Source organism: Lepeophtheirus salmonis, chromosome 14, assembly GCF_016086655.4.
Source record: "Lepeophtheirus salmonis chromosome 14, UVic_Lsal_1.4, whole genome shotgun sequence".
Lineage (NCBI taxonomy): Eukaryota > Metazoa > Arthropoda > Copepoda > Siphonostomatoida > Caligidae > Lepeophtheirus > Lepeophtheirus salmonis.
Window position 1 is genome coordinate 23002097 of NC_052144.2, and position 18045 is coordinate 23020141.

The 18045-nt window shown below is 31.9% G+C and overlaps 2 protein-coding genes and 1 long non-coding RNA gene across 4 annotated transcripts; 2 read left to right on the forward strand and 1 right to left on the reverse strand.

Annotated features, from left to right (window-relative positions):
* Positions 1 to 4590, reverse strand: LOC121129338 (EEF1A lysine methyltransferase 4). Of its 2 annotated transcripts, XM_040725051.2 has the most exons (3): positions 4224 to 4590; positions 3529 to 4094; positions 1 to 860 (listed from the first exon to the last, which is right to left on the reverse strand). In XM_040725051.2, exons 1-2 carry the CDS (start codon positions 4504 to 4506, stop codon positions 3577 to 3579), a joined length of 801 nt encoding a protein of 266 aa, XP_040580985.1. In that variant the 5' UTR covers positions 4507 to 4590; the 3' UTR covers positions 1 to 860; positions 3529 to 3576. The 2 variants fall into 2 exon arrangements, with proteins under 2 accessions (XP_040580985.1, XP_040580984.1); XM_040725050.2 differs by lacking the exon at positions 1 to 860 and having other exon boundaries at positions 2979 to 4094.
* A 953-nt stretch (positions 4591 to 5543) lies between these two features.
* On the forward strand, positions 5544 to 6489 carry LOC139907261 (uncharacterized). Its single transcript, XR_011783725.1, has 2 exons — positions 5544 to 5985; positions 6050 to 6489. It is a non-coding gene; the product is annotated as an uncharacterized lncRNA (long non-coding RNA).
* An 8544-nt stretch (positions 6490 to 15033) lies between these two features.
* LOC139907248 (uncharacterized) lies at positions 15034 to 15417 on the forward strand. The gene has a single exon (XM_071893525.1). It carries the CDS (start codon positions 15034 to 15036, stop codon positions 15415 to 15417), a length of 384 nt encoding a protein of 127 aa, XP_071749626.1.
* The last annotated feature ends 2628 nt before the right edge of the window (positions 15418 to 18045 follow it).

An 18045-nucleotide genomic window follows, 5' to 3' on the forward strand; every position in this document is an offset into this window, starting at 1 on the left:
TTTCTGTCGTCATAAAATATGTATTTACATTTATTCAATAAATAAAATGATTGATGGAATTAACCATTGACAAAGGAATTTACATTAATATTTGTCTTACAAGTTAATGAAGTTGGAGCTGGATTCTCATTCTAAATTGAAATGAATGAATATATAGAGTTATAATATTCATATTCTTTGATAAATATCACTTAAGACCATTATTATTTATTACAAACGTAGTTACATATTCAAATGTCATTGTATCATACTAGAAAAATAAACTTAAAAATTCGTTGAAAGAGCCTATAAGTCACTTTTTATGGTTCTCATACTTGGATTGATACATTTGAAGTATGAATTCACAGTCTTAGATAAACCACTTCGAGAATTCGAGTCCTTTAGATAACTACGTAATGCAGCCTGTTTCGTTCTCTTTAGGCAAGGAAGATGGTTTATGAAGAGACGAAGACCATCGTTCGATTGCGATTTTAGATTGATCCAACTGTACTGAGCTTTACAGTTTTCCTCGCACCCTCCAACGACTCGACCTTTGACTATCTGCCCGAATCCTCCCAGTGGTTCACATCCTGGATCATAACGAAGTGGAAATCGCTGCTCTTTGCAAATGCTTGTCCGTCAATCCAAGAGTCTTATCCAATATGAATAGTCCATCATGTCTAATCATATTGTAATTAATAATGTAGAATTAAGTGATTAGCACTCCTTCCATTGGAACCACTGTCGTGTTTGTTTATTTTTCTATCTTATTATATTGGTGATAGATATAACATCAGTTTAAAGGAATCTTTCCATTTTTTCAATTTAGAAACACTTATTCTTTTTTTTTATCTTGCTATTTTTTCCGTTGCCAATTTTTCCTAAAATTGTTATTTACATATTTATCGATATTCATGAATTGATTACTTTAGTCATATAATTTAATAAAATATCGTAATAATATGATCAAAATATGCTCAAAAACTGAGAAGAAACAAATTGAACACAAACTGAGATTCAACAAACGTACAGATATTTATACTCTAGTAAAATAAGTTCTGGTAAAGTAAATGCAATTCATACTGTCTCATAATATATATATATATATAACGTTTCTAAACGTGTATGATCATCATTGTACTGTACCGGTCGACTCGTAAAACTGACTAGTAGTGCTGTAACATTGGTCGACCTGCAAGTGCGCAAGTGTACTAAAGAATATACTTCCTTGAATTTTGATGTTTATGTTATCATTTTTTGAGGGATTAAAACAGGCCCTGTCTCATGGGCCTAAAAGATCTTCCAAATTACCATTGTTGATGATTTTAGGTAGTTTTTGGATAAATTTATAAATGAAGCACACAATTGAATGACGAAAAAGATATTAAACAAAAGATTATTTTTAAATTAATTTTGTTTTTATTTGACTATTTAAGTTTCCTAATTTCCCAGTACAATGAATATATAGAGAAAAAGTGCGCAGACGGCGATACTAAAAATGTATACTCACATCTATCAATGTTCTTTTTTCTAAATATTTAAGCATTTTTGAGGGGAAAAGTATTAATTTTTTCGAAAAATAACAAACTTATCTCAATGTTTTATTTTATCAAAATTTTTCAAATATTTTTTGAAACTCTCCCATCACTAGTCTTTGTAATCTTGTTATTAAATAATATAATTTTTGTGCAATAAGTAGAGAATAAAATTCGATTGGAAGATTGAGATAGTGCGTAAGCTATGTCTCTTGAAATTATTAATACATCAAAAATGATGCATAGATTAGCTTCTATCAATTCATAAGATCCTATTGTATTCCTTAGTCCCATAATGGATTATTAGTACTTTAATGATTTTTTTAAATATACAAAACATTAAAAATGAACGTCGAAAAAAATAAATTTAAATTTTTTAGCATACTAATAACTGCGATATTGCCTTAAACAGATTAATATTTTAAGGGAATCGTCCCAATTTGCAATACTTTATAAATGTTAACGAATTTAAGTCTGTAAGAATAAGTTTACGATTGTTTTTTCCATCCTTATTTTACTATTTTCACATTAATGTGATGCCAACAAAGTGAAAGTTTAATACATTTTTATCTCATAAAATATTAATGCAACACTATCACGAACACGCTATCTTAAAGATAGCCAATGAAAAATTAAAAAAGATTTTATTTAAATTTAGCTTATTTATGTTAAAATTCTAAACTAAAACGATTTACTATAAACTATTATTATATAATAGGTAACTTTCTATTACAAAACCTCATTGAATACAAATAATTTGTTGTTTCTATTGATTTGATGTAAACATAATCAAACCTAAACCCCTTTACACACTCTTGAAAATTCAACATATAATTGACTGAGTGAAAATACTGATTTTGGTAAATATAAAGTAATTTTTTCAATGTTTGACCCTGTGTCATTGTCATTGCTAACTTGCCATGCCCCTTCTTTAACCATAATTATAATGAAGATTGAAAATAAATACTATGATTAACTAGCTCATCGTCTTCCGAATTCCCTTTTTTATTAGTATTTAATATACGTTCTGTTAGTACAATAATTCGATTTAGGGATTTTTAATTTTTTGGAGCATTTTCGAATCATCAACCCATATCTAAAAAAATCTTTGAGACACGGGGAATTGATCTTATTTAATGAAAAAAATCAACTTATTAGCGAAAAATCAAATTTACCCTCCAGAGCCCATGAATCTCGTCTGATCAGAATTAAATTAATTCTGGACAACTTTTATTTTATGTCTAAAGTCTGTATCTGTCTCCGTTTTTTAAATAAATGGGTGTTTATCATTGTTTTTCTAAGGGGGACGTTCATCATATATACACACACATAAATTATATGAATACTATGTAAGATATTAAGTATTTATAGTTGATTATTTATTAATTTTTTAATAAATATATCTGTAATTTTAGTTTTAATGGGAGTCTACCCGTTTACAGAGATACAAATAAGTAATGCTCATATAGTAATTAGTCTAGTTCAACTTAGTTTTATAAGTTACAATCGTTATCTTTTGCTATCAAACATCAAGTTTAATTAATAGTAGAATATAGTATAATTTAAAAAAAAAAGAAACGTAGCATTATCTAAACTAAAAGTAAAGCAAAATACATTCTATTAATATTTAAAAGTATAATACCATCAATTTCTCATATTCCAATTAAAATATGCTCTGACGATATAATAATTACATGCCTTTAGTAAGTCAGAACATTTTTATTAGAAAAAACAAACATTTTAAATTCTATAGGAGTAGTCACAAATCCCTTTGATACTTAATAAGAATTCAATTATTATTAAAAATTTATCTTAAGGTAAAATAAGAAATAGTATCTGATAATTTAGTAAGAGAGGAGGCTCAGACGACAATTTAAATAAGATCTCTCCAATTAGGAATACTGACTATTTTTAATCAAAAGCATACGATTCTGAAAGATACGGTAATGCTACGAAGCAAAAGCTTAATAATTACATCTAAAAAAATAAACTTTCATAGTTTAAAACTAAATACCATATTGAAACTATCGAATTTAGTATTCATGCAATTTGTTCATTGTCTTCAATCATCATCCATATTAAACTTCCCTACAAAACCCTCTTCCTCGTCACTACTGGACATTATCACTTCTTCATCAGATATCTTTAAGTTCGAAATACCAGATGTTCCTTGCTTACAATAGATGGATATTGAAGATGAAGAATCTTCTCTTACGTCTTCCTGGAGGTGTTTCCCTTTAATCATTCGATAAAAATAATAATCCAAAGATGATTCTTTCCCTTGAATTTTATAGTAACTGAGTCCCCAGTTGTACTCATTCTTGCCGTAGAGAGGAACTCTAAAATGAGGTTGCGAAAATGTTATAGAAAGGAACTGACCACCGTTTTTCAAAACTCGACTCGTTTCTTTACAAGTTCGATGTATGAGAGTCTGTGTTTCGTTGGACAAGCACCAAGGGGATTTTTCAGATGCAATTAAAGCATCAACGGTCGCTTTTTCAATCACGACATCTAAGGATTCGTCATCAAATGATGAGAGGTTTGATATGTCCATTACTTTCCATTTCAAATAAGGATTATCTGCAAATATGAAAGAATTTGTAATCAAACGATTTAAGTAAATAGGATATTAAATAGCACATGATAAATGGAATGTGGAGAAAAGAAATCAAATACTGTACATAAATTGAAATCATTAATAAAAAATACCCTTATACTTTTCAGACTGCCTTTGAATAACACTCCCAGCAATGTCAATTGAAGTAACATCTCTGAACCCATCAAACTCCACCATATCAGGCCCAAGGGTACTATTACCACAGCCCAATATTAGAATGGCGTTTTCTAGAGGATTAAGTCCGGGTGTAAGGACTCCACGAAAAGCCTCATAATTACCAAGCCATTCGTAATCTTCGTCTTTCTCTTGACAGTAACGGGATTCCCAGTAGTTGGGACTACTGTAATCAGAATTATTAGTAGGGAGACAAATCATTATCAGTACTTAAAAAAACGAATGCGAATGTATCCTTTTTGGAGCTGCATTGACTCTTGATTATTCCATGTGACACATTTTATTAACCTATGACGTCATCATAACATCACACGCCAATAGGGGAGACTTGTCTAGGTTTTCTAAATCAATTTTTTTAGTTACTTGATTTCCAAATTAAGGGCTTTCTCGCTGACTTTATAAAAACTAGACATTAACTAAGTCTACTTTATTAATTTCATACTATGTTAAACCCGTAGTTATACATTTGGAATTCCATTCTACCCTAGCTATTTAAAGCTTTAGAGTTGCATTAAATCCACCGACCTTTGTAATAATTGGATAGTGAATACTGGATCATTAGGCAAAGAAAAGAGTCAACCGTCAGCTGATATTTTATGTTGTATCTGACTTGATCATAAAACCACCTACGTGTAGTAGTATATATGCTTTAAAAAACAGCTGAAAGATGAGTTGTTCTTTTTCTCCTTTTTATTCAAGAGGTTGTGCATCCAATTATTAAATAGGTGGGCGAGTAAATCGTATTTTCTTAATTGTTTTTAGCTGTGACCGGACTTTTGGTCGAAAATTTTGTTGCCAAATGAAATTTTGCCGAAGGATCATTTGATATATATAATCAATGATATCTAAGAATTCATTGATATAATTTAAAATTATATTATGATAAATAGGTGTTGTTCATACGCTATACGATAATATGTTATATGGGTAAATTAATTAATGTTTAAACATATAACATATTCTCCTATAGAGTATGAACAACACCTATTTATCATAATATAAATTTAAATTATATATATATCAATTTAATATCATTATATTAAGACCGACTCATTTACATGAGGGATTCGTTGGTTTATACAGTAAGTTTTCCATATATACAGTAAGTTTTCCATGTATACATATATCACTCAACCTCAATCAAATATTTGTATTCACTCTGACTTCTTTGTTAAGTTATGATGAAATATGAATATATTCAAGTATCGTACGGTAGTTCATTAGCTTGATACTTTTAGTGCACTCTAATTCGTGCACAAAAACCAAAAATATGTATTTGCATAAGAACGACTAAAAAGTCCCCAACTCAACTGTCTTAACAAAAGAAGAATTGATTCTCTAAAAGCACTGAATCATTAAAAGAACTGAATCCCCATAAGAACTGATTCACATATAAAACCGTCTGCAGGGTAGTATGATGATGTAATAAAGACGTAAGTAAGAATTAGTATGTGTAATAGTAATTCTCCTCCACGCCTTTCATTCTATCTTTCATCGATCAAGTCACGACAGATGTTATTCCATTATTCGTGCGATATTGAAAGGATATAAGGAATTTTGAACTGACATGTGAACTTTTGTATCAAGTTATCTAGTGAACCGGAGTGTATTATGGGATATTACAAGGGATACTTAATGTTCCAAGCGGCTGAGCAAGAATTTAACCTACCTTGGGCCAGGGTGTGTTTTAGTATATGAGTTGTAATTTTTTCATTCAAAAGTTTTTATTCCCGAATATTACCAGGCAACGATATTACCCAGCCTTTTTAACACAATAACTTTACCGGGAACCCTTTTTTGGGGAGCCTCGACGCCCTTCCATTTATGTTCGATGGCATCCCTAATCCCTATGCTTAGGGAAAGGCATAACTATAGGGAAGTAACATTATCCTATTAAATAGACAGTTTCAGAATAAGCTTGGAGGCAGAAGAGGCAAATTACCCGAGCCCACGAGCAAAAGGGCCCAATTTCAAGATATTATTATTATTATATATGTATAAGGTTGTACATTTAGCAGTCTTGCAGCTCTAACAGTTCCGGTCCTTGAACCTCTAGAACCGGAACTGACAAAGTCAAACCAAGACTGCAATATATTGCTTATCGGTCTCGGTTCTTCTGCTTATGTTCTTATATAGAATATATAAATATAATAAAAAATAAACGAGCTTTAATCAAGTAGTCAATTTTCTGAATTTTTGTTTGTGCAATTGCAGTATTTTCCAATGATTTTTTTACGTTGTCAGGTGATACAGTGTATCTGAGTTCCAAATAGCTAAGGGCTTCTTATGGATCTAGAATAGGGTTTTTAGGCACCAAGCAGTGTAAATACAAGAGAGGGGAGTACGTGGATTATAGAGCTAGGTCCGCTATTAATCTTGTCTGGGCCCTATAATATGATAACTATAATATTTCTTAAGCCAGGGTTTCCCGAAATTAAGATGGCAGTTATCCTTTTTTTCCAATTTTGAGGGTGACTAAGTAGGCTAAGTAATTTTTGCATATCCTATCAACTGCGAAACTGTTGTAGGGCCTGGACATTTTCAGATGCCACGGCTTTGTGCACTTATGCTCTTTCAGAGATCTTAATGGAGGGTATCTGAATCTACCATCAAGAAAAGGTACAGGTTATTCCAAATCGTCTAAGGTAAAAACTTTTTTCCTGATGGAACTATCTTCTAAATCTTTTGAGGTTGGTAAATTCGAATGAAAAACTTTTTTCCAAGATTTCTTTTAATCACATCAATCGGGTATGGCTCACATAAACTGGAACGAAATCCCAAAGGATTCTTTGCCTTGCACTCCAAACTTGGGATATCCTGGAATTTGTATCGTTCGTCAATTCCAAACCAAACATGATCCTCCAATCGATCTCATTATGCGTCCCAGTTCTGCTCCATTGAGTTTCAGAGTGTCTTGTTAGATCTATTAAAATTCCAACATAAGTTTTAGGAGTGCCAATGGAAAGACATGTAATGCCACCTCCAAGTTAACTTTTCGCTCTTTTAATCACAGGAATGTAACTTCTATGAAATAGTACTGAACCATTTTTCTTCTTCAATAACTGCTCTCTCCCCTATAAAAAGGCAAGATGGCTTTGTATAGAACTCTAGGTACCACGAATGAGCTGTACTGATCTATTTGCTTCTGAAGATTGAAGGATCTCCATATACATAATCTTGGAGTAACTGAGCAAATGTCCTTCCAATTTTTCATCTTCACTCTCTCTATTCCAAACGATACCCAAGATCTCAATCTTCCTTTTTATTTCACGGGAGGCAACTCTTCGACCTTGATAAGGGTTCCACAGTCCAATGGGTAGGATGGGAGTTTTTTTTTTTTTCTGTTGATAGAAAGGCCAGACACCTTCTCTAAATTTTCGCAAAAATTTAGTAAAACTTCAATTCTTTTCTCAGTTTTGGCTCAGAATTACCCTCTATTGTTAAAGTGACCTCGTCAGCGTAGAGATCTACCAACTTATTCGATCCTCCTAGCTTTATACCAAATCCACCAAATTTTCTTAAAACACCTCCGACCAGGTCCTCGACTGTAGCAACGAAAAGTAGTGGGGCTGAAGGACACCCCTGCCTGCAACTTCTCTTTAGTGTAATTGGTTCACTTTCCACTCCATTAATTGATATAGTTGATGTTCCATAATATAATAATGCTCATACTGGATTAAAAAACTTCCTAGATAAGAGCTTTTTAACAGCTCTTAATATTTGTTCGTGTGTAATAGAAACGAATGCTTTAGAGAAGTCGATCGCAAATACAGCTCCAAATGTTTGCCTTTCTGCAACCGAGTCAATGCAAGCACGAATATTTCGATAGACATCATATATTTTCCTCTTCCTTAAAAAACATTTATGTTGAATCCTAATCCTTTTATTGAGAATTTCCTCCACTTGTTTAGGCATAACCCCAGACAAGGTTCTGTATGAATCGTTGAGTATGGTAATGGTTCTCCAGTGGCTAAAATTGGAACCGTCTCCTTTCTTTGGAATTATAACTATCCCGTTGTCAGTGAACTGGGTATCTTACCTTTATTTTACATCGTTTTACCAATTTTTAAAAGAAAAGGAACAACCTCGCTGGGAAACATTGAGTAAACTTTACTTGGATTCTACAATTTGACAAGGTCTTCATAATATTCAAACCCATTGAGGATATTTGACGTCGTAGTGAAACATATGAAACTTAGTCTGAGTTTCTCAAGAGAATCACTCTCCCGTAGACTACAGCGAATAACGAAGAAAACTGTCTTATTGTACTCACATCCATTAGTGAAAGGAAATGGAAGCCTCATTTTGGTTTAATTCTTTATAGCTTTGTCATCATTAATTATATCATTCAATCCAAGACCCCATATAGTCAATCCATATGTATTGTATTTACTTAGGAATTTCGATTGGCTGTCATTTATTAAAATGACTAACAATTATCATAAGCATTCTTCCTCAAATATACGATACTAAATCGATATCTCTTGGTAAATGTGTGGAATTAAATCTAACAAAAGATCGTGTTGCTATGTTACTCCCGGTATTAAAGAACAAATAATAGTGATAAAATGGATCATAATTATATCTAGTGATAAGGAATAATTAATTGTAAATATTCCTTGAATTTCATTCCACCCTTAACATATACAGTAGTGAGCGTTTGAAGGGATAAGGAGAAATAAATGCATTTTACAAGTATTGTTTGAAGCAAACAACTTTTAGGATTAAATGTAGTTGAAAAATTTGATAGTATGCATTGTTATGTAATGATTTAATTCAACTCAAGTATCTTAAGACTAATACTTTATTGAAATATAACCAATAATATATTTAAGATTATCAATTTAATTTAAATAATGATCTTTCTCTTACAATATGATATGCATGATGATGTACCTTCGTTTAATACATTATTTCCACAGAAATTGAAAAATTTAAATGCAGCTTGGACAACGTATTCTTTATAATAATGATCGTCCCTAGTAGGAGTGTAATCAATTTCTGCTCCATAAAACTTTCCATCAATAAACTCGATGCGTCTAAAAGAACAATTATTTCATCACAAATTATTGTTACTTTTCGATGTTCGGAAGGAAGTGACTCTAAGTATGACTTGAGACATGTGCATGTAGAAAAGGATATCCCTGTAATTAAATTTAAAGCTCCAGACAATTTACTCAAGCATGAATATTTTTTATACAAAATCAGTTACCATATACTTCTATATAGATAAAGACTACAGTTTTTCCAAGGCATACACGTTTCTAAAAAATTCACTGAGTACCTTATCCCTTGTTTTGGTTTTAATGTTCATCTATAAAATTAATTTTGTCTTCGAAAATTATCTTCTTCATTTTCAATGGTATTTAGAATTGTTATAAACTGTTCAAGTTTTGATTCAAGTAAGTTTCCTAAATGATAAAGAGTTACAATTTTATCAAACTGACATATATGTTTAAATTTACCTTCATTTTAGTTGTGTATTGATTATGCAACGTATATTCTAATTTATCAAATATTTGAAGAGATTGATAAATTTAGAGAACTGTTGTCTTTATCCAGCAAAAAAAAGCATACTATCTCCGTTTGTTATAGGATGAGGATCAGACAATAAACAAATAAAACCGATTTTTTTTCAAATTATTTAACAAGGATACAATTTTATTTATTTAAAAAAAAAAGTTACTTTTGCCTTTAGTTGACGATTATTTCATTTTGAAACTCTGTAAACATTATTCGAAACATATTAGCAACCCAAAAATACCTATAGACTATTGGATTCTAAGATAAACATGTTTGCCTAGATCCTGTCCGCCTTGTGACACTTGTGACGTCTTGAGACGTTTTCGCCTTGTGATGCTTTCGTCTTGTGACGTGTTCGCCTTGTAGTTTTACGCTTGTGCCATGATACTTTTTTGTCTTCGATAATAATATAGATTATAGGGAATACCACTTCTTCTTAGTTATATATTTTTAAGTTGAATTTATACCGTTTTGAGAAATTAGAAAGAAAAGGGTAAACAAAATAGACCAGAGCTCACCAAACTTCTTTTAGAACGGGCCTGATAATTGAAAGAATGAGGATCACAGGCCACATAATCATTATGTTTAGTAGCTCAATTGATCTGTAGAGTTGTCGAGCTTTGATAATTTAATAAGATAAGGATATCTTCAAAGTTACAGATTTAAAGTTGGAATATCACTTGATAATATATACCAACTATAATTATTATTTCACAGCCAATTTCAAAGTCAGAGAGTATATACCTAGGAGGAGATATTGAACATCGGTGACTATGAAATTCCAAGGAACTTAAGCAAATCGTCCAATTGGTTGTCCAATCTTTTCTAAGATATCGAACGAATCTTCTCTACGTGATGCTAGAACCGGAGATATCTCGGATGGGCAATAATTTATTAACTTGTCCCGGACAACATCATCTTTTATCAAAGTTCCTTTCCTCAAGGTATACAGAAGAATAAAATCATTTTTTTATGGTATGTCTTAGCCCGGTGTCAGGGAAAAATATCAAGGGGAAAAATGACAACGGAAATTATGTCAAGGAAAAATAGCAGCGGGAAAAATGGTAGGAGAAAAAAAAGGAAAATGTAAAATTCTTTTAAACTGGTATAATAACTATCACCAATAATATATAAAGAATACGATAAAAAATAAAAATAATAAACAAACACGACAGTGGTTCCAATGAAATAAGTGTTAATCACTTAATTCTCCGTTATCGATTATAATATCATTAGACATGATGGATTATTCATATTCGACAAGACATGCATTGACGAACAATCATTTTTATAATACTAGGTTAGAGTAGCGATTTCCACTTCCAGGATGTGTCAGAAGAAGAGGTGGTTGGTTGTGGCTCGACAAACCACTGAAAGGATTCGGACAGATAGTCAAAGGTCGAGTCGTTGGAGAGTACGAGGAAAACTGTAAAGCTGAGTACAGTTGGAACAATCTGACATTGCATTGGAACAATAGTCTTCGTCTCTTCATAGATCTTCTTTCTTGTCCAAAGAGAACGAAACAGGCTGCTTTACGTAGTTACCTAATGGACTCGAATTCTCGTTGATCTAGGACTATGAATTCATACTTCCAATGTATCTAGCCAAGCTATGAGAACCATAACAAGTGACTAATTGGCTCTTTGAACGAATTTCTATGATTATTTTTCTAGATGATACAATGACATTTGTATGGAAACATAAAAAGTAAATCTGTCATTATGTGTATGTACTGTGTACACTTCTCGAGTCTTGGTGTTTTGGCCAGTAGGTTGAAATAGTCAATGTTGTTACATATTTATTATTAGCAAATATATCTTAGTCATTATTAGTAGCCAACCTATTCTTTATCCGTGATCATATTCATCATTAACCTTTGAATCAAGAATCACGACGTATTATCGGGAAAGGAGAAGAAAATGTTTGATAAAACGATTCCTATATTGAATATCAATGTACGGGTATATAAGATGTGGAAGAAGGACATAAGATTATGGCGAAAATTCACCAACATAGATAAGAAGAAACTGGCAATTGGAATTTATTTGTGTCTAACTGGGAAGGCAAGAGAAGCTACTACGGAATTAAAAAATGAAGAAATAGACTGGGACAAATGGTGTTGAAAATATATTCGCCAAACATGACAAGGTATTTTTACTTGAAGAAGGCATATGTTAGTACCTGGCATTCTAAGAAATTTATGCTCTAAGAAAAAGATTTTATCAGTCAATTTGAAACTGTCAATTATAAATTAATTGAAGAGAGGATCTATCTTCCAGATCCTGTACATGCGTTTATGATTCTTATAGCATGCAATTTAGATCGTAATCAAAAGCATCTACTGTTTGTGGCCAAGAATGGTTTGACGACTACATTGAAAATATGATCGTATAAAGATAGAAAAGTTCTCGATAATCAATTTATACTTTTGGTTATCATGAGAAGATAAAGTCAAACATGAAGATCAAGCTGCCGTATCAAATTTGGGTAACACATGCTTATATAACTACTGATGTTATAAATAAGGATATATCGTTATTGTGGAACAAAGAATCAATGCGGAAGGTGGAAATGGTACTCAATTTTTCAAATGATACTTTATTTTTGAGGTACGAAGATCAAGCTTGATAATTCACCATCAGAGCACTATACTATCAACATAAGCAACAGATGACTAGATCACGATGGATGGGCGTATAAAGATCTAAAATTGGCAATGGTTACCAAACTGAAAGACGGAAAAATGGACAAGAATTTTAGAAAAAGGGGTATAAAGCTACACAGACAATTTGGTCACCCACCGTCTAGGAGATTAGTCGAATTTATCAAGAAGTTTAAATTCTATATTGTAAAAAGTTATAACGAGAATTAATTCACATAACCAATAAATATGAGATATGCATGAAAACGATGAAACCAGAACCAAGAGCAGTTGTTGCTTTACCGATGGCCAAAATCTTTAATGGTGTTGTATCTATGGATCTCAAGTACTGGAAGAAAAACTGTTATTTGATGGTAATGGTCGATGCAGCTACAAGATGTTGTGCTGCATGTACTATCAGTAACAAGATACCAGCCACCATCATTCAAGGCATTTTCAGAATATGAATATCAAAATTAGGGGCACCTAAGAAGTTCCTTATGGATAATGGCCCTTGAATTTAGCAATAATGAGATGATTGAACTGGGAGAGAAATGCAACATTAGAATAATGAACACAGCTGCATATTCTCCATTTTGGAATGGTCTATGTTAAGAGGACAAATTGCATTTTTGGGCACTTGATTGGGCTGTAGCAGGAAGGAATTCTTTACAGAATTTTGGAGGATTTTTTAAGCAGTTAGTTTTTGGTTTTAACCCGAATTATCTATCATTGAATGTTAATATGCTACCTGCAATGGAACCAACAACTCAATTAAAAACAGTGAGAAGAAATTTGAATGTATTATATTCAGCTAGATGTGAATAAATGAAAAATGAATCAAATGTAAAAATTCAAAGGGTATTTCGCATATTATCAGAGATGGAGCAATAAAAGATTTTAATATTGTTGATATGGTATTTTACAAACGAAATGACGACTCGAAATGGAAAGATCCGGGTAAAATTATTGGAAAAGATGGTAAAGTGTATTTAGTACGTCATGGTGGTTACTGAATAAGATGTCATGTTTGTATGCTGCAAAAAGATGTGAAGATGCGAAAAAAGAAAGAAGATGTTCTAATGATTAAAACAAATGTTGAAGCCCGTGTTAATCGTATTGATCATGGTTATGGTCAAATACAAACAAACGTTGAAGAAGCCCGGATGATGATGAAGATTATCATTATGGTGGAAGACAAAAAAATGTTGTGGAAACTCGTATTGAAGATGAAAACCTCAAAAATAGCAATGAAAAAGATGTTTCCAGTAAGCATGGTTGAAAATCCTAATGTACAGGTTAAAAAAAGAAGAGGTCGTCCACGTAATGAAGAAAAAGTTGTTCTTGAAAAGAATCAAAACTGTCCAAAGGTTGGAGGAAATTTTGAAGCCATTGATCCCAATTCTGGCAAGTGGTTCCAAGGGAAATTTATTGGCAGAGCTGGCAAAGCCAATGGAAGATATAAGAGGTTCTATAATATCTGAAACAATGGTACTGGTGAAGAATATTGTGTTGATATATATACCTGAAAGGAGTTGAAGGTGGTAGAAGATGATCATGAAGTATTGTTTAATATTAACTCTGGAGAATTATAGAATGCAAAAAGAAATGAAATTAACAATTGGAAAGAAAACAAAGTGTTTGAAGAAGAGGAAAATCATGGTCAAATAACTTTTTCAACAAGATGTGTGGTGACAGAAAAAATAGTAAAAGACACGCCAATCATAAAATCAAGTCTGGTAGCAAGAGGATTTGAAGAACATGACAATGAAATCCGAACAGATTCACCTACCTGTAGCAAAGAAGGACTAAGAATGGAAATGATGTTGATGAACTCAAATGGTTGGATTTGGAACTCCATGGATATAAAAACTGCTTTTTTGCAAGGAGGTCCAATACCAAGAGTTGCCTTTTTGAAACCACCTAAGGATTATTATATAGGAAAATTATGGAAACTCGACAAAGTAGTATATGGTCTGGTTGATGCAGCAAGAGCTTGCTATAATCGTTTTAAAAGTTTCTTGTTGGAAATTGGCATGGCTATGTGTTGTATTTTTTATTGAAAAGAAGATGGAAAACTCAATGGAATTATCTATATTCCTGTTGGTTGGATCTAAATTTAACGTATTTAAAGAAAAAATTGGGATGATTCGAAAATAATTTCAAACAAAAGTGGAAGAGATTGGAAATTTCAAATATCTTGGAGTCAATGTCAGAAGCCAAAAGGATGGAACTATTCAAATGGATCAATATCACTATAATACGTCTCTGAATGCCATCAGCTTGAGTGACAAAAGAAGAAAAGAAAAATGGCAACTTTTGAGAGAAGATGAAATCAAAGAAACATATCTATCATTGGCCAGCTTAACTGGGTTGCAACCCAAACTCGATCGGATATTTCTTTTGGAGTCAATATGGGAGCATCAAAGATGACGATGAAAATATTATTGAAGCAAACAAAATGGTCCGGAAAGTCACAACAAGTAATGTCAGAATAACTTTACCAAGGTTGGAAGATTTGAAAACGTGTAAAATAACATGTTGTACCGATGGGAATTTTCGTTATGATAAAAGACAAAAACACAAAGGTATGTCCAATTGCATGGGTATCTAAAAGAATAAAAAGAGTGATGAAGTCAACCTTGGCAGCTGAAACCCTGGCAATATTGGAAGGAGCTGAACTGTGTTTCTACATCAATAATCTAGTGTATGAAATTTGTGGATTTTTATTAGAAGTGATTTTAAAAACAGATTGCAGATCCTTAAAAGAATGCATTCAAGCAACGAAGCAAGTAGAGGACAAGAGATTAAAGATTGAGATTGCAATGCTAAAGGAGTTCATGGAAAGATCGGAAATAAAGAAAGTTGTTTGGGTCCAAACGAAAAATCAATTGGCGAATTGTTTTACCAAATATGCGAGTTCAACACTCGATCTCATACGTTTTTAATAAATAATAAGGGTCTTGTGTGATATTCTTATTTAACATATACAAAAACTATGTGGCTGCGTATAAAATTATTATCTCAATTCCTGTCAAGTGCTTGTCACAATATCTGATTTGAAGTCTAAAACAAGGGAAGATTTTTTTTGAAATTTAGCAATAAAAATAAATAAAATTTAAGTTCAAGTCATGTCAAATTATTTTTATAAATAAAGTGGTTTTATTGATCAACTCTATTTGAACTCTATATATATTTTTTTTTTTTTTTGTGAAAAATGATGAAAAACGACTCTTTTTTCTTTGGACCTTTATAAGTTATTAATCATTCATAGTGATAAAGAATATCATAGAAATTTATTCCATATTTTATTTAAAAAATGCCCTATTTAAAAAATGTACATCTTTTAAGATTTTTTTCGATTTTTATTTCTTGAGTGGTCCAACATTTTATCGGGCTGTACAAACAAACAATGAAATTATTTTATTGTATACGATTTTAATATCTTAATAAATAATCCTATATTTGAAATATTTAAATTCCAAGCTCTCCGTGAATGGATTCCTTTATAGTTTTAATTTTTGAATCAATTCAATTGTTATATATAGATTGATAAGATTCCCCGCCCAAGGAAGGAGTCGACTCTACTCTTTTGAAGCTTAGGTTGGTTTGTTTTTCTTCTTCGGATAAAGTTTCAATCTCCCATAATTCCCGTGGATATTGGAATTCGAGTATCTGTTGTTGAGGAATAAGTCTCTCGGATCCTTTTTTTTTTTAATTCTAATTCTTAGATAACATGGAAGTATTTCTGTTTTTAATGAATGAAGATGGATCTGAGCATATGAAAAGCACATCTAAATTAAAAATGTGTCACTCCATTTATCCAATTGTTTGTGTGACTTATGTTTGATTTGTTTCAACATTAAAATAATAACTAAGATGTCATATTCATGATCTGATAATCAGTAAACATATCTCTTTTATCACAAATTGATAGGTGTAACTTTTATGATTTTTATCACTGCCCTTTTTTCCTTTACATTTTTTCCGTTGCCATTTTTTCCTAAAATCCTCAGCCCAAATAAAATTTATTTATCACTATTATCTATTTCCAAAAAGATTGTCGTAAAATAGTGATTCTTGATTCACGGAATATATATAATTTATTATGAACAGTATAAAAACATAGGTATATTGTTCAAAATAAAACAGAAAGAAAATTAGAGTCCTCATGCACATATCAAGTTTATAGATTATATGATACTATCAATAATTATCAATAAGTATTTTTCAATTATATCTGTAGATGATTGATAAGTGTTTTAACTATAGCCCTGTAAAAATATGAAACGACCATATTGCCTTTTCTAATGTAACACAATAGAGGATATTCTTAAATCATTATTTATTTGGATGACTCTGATAAGTTAGAGATATATTTATATCTCTTAAAAGACTGATTCTTGCATTTCGTACGAAAGAGTAGTAAAGTATTCTTCAAGCATTATTGACTAAAAAATTAAATTAATGAAGATGTAATTTATGTTAAAAAATAGAATGAAACTTTTAAAAAACCATAACAGTGACAATATCCGTTTATCTACTGAATGAATACTTCTATTTCAGCCATTCTCCCGCGCATCCTATACCTGATTTCATACTTAAATTATGACTTTTAAAAAAATATTAGCGTGAAATAAGCTGAAATGAAACACCATGATCTAACCTAAGAACATTTTTGGTAATACTTTAAAGATGTTTATAAATCTAATTTAGTAGAACCGACAAAAATAAACTTCATATGGTAATGAAGTGGGGTTGGAAAGAATATCCATTTAGACTGAGTCTGCTTCTGTATACTCATGCCTTACGACATTAAAAAGGGGAGTAAAGAAACTAAGAGTGTTTGGAATATCAGAAATACTTGTCAAAAGAAGAGTTGCACTACATAGAGAGCTCCTGGTTGCATATGGAATAGTTTGAGTTATGAAGTGTGTCAGGTCTGAAAAAAACTTAGCCGACGCAATGACGTGAGTCCCAAAAACATGGATAGTGATTTGTGGGAGTGATGAGAAGGAGTTGGAGGAATTGGTGAAGAGAGGTCATACGATGCACCATCATAGGATAGGCACCACATTCCATTTCGCGAAGCAATCACTGGACGAAGTACCGAAAATGTTGGTAGGGAAGACAGTAAAAGATTGCCGCAAACGTAATTCTATCAACCCAACATCGAAAAGGTGTGGTGGAGCTCATTGTCTGTGAAATTAGATTAGCTATTGACGTCACCCATGTTGGTAAGGAAAAGTTCGTACTATATTAGACTGTGGTCCTAGTAGGTTTGTAGTATGAAGAGATCTTAACAGTGAGACGGAAGATGAGGTCTGCCAGAAGATTGGATACATGTGTAGTCAAATGGGACCACCAAGAGAAATCCTTACTAATAATGGTAGGACATTTATATCCCAAAAGTTTATATCAACCCTCGACAGATGTAACATAAGTCTTAAGTTCAGATCCGTCTATAGACCGTCAGGAAATGAAATTGTCGAAAGAAACCACAGAACAATTAAAGTATCCTCTACTCGTACAAAAAAATCAATTAATCAATGTGTTTAGTGGTATAACATATGTCC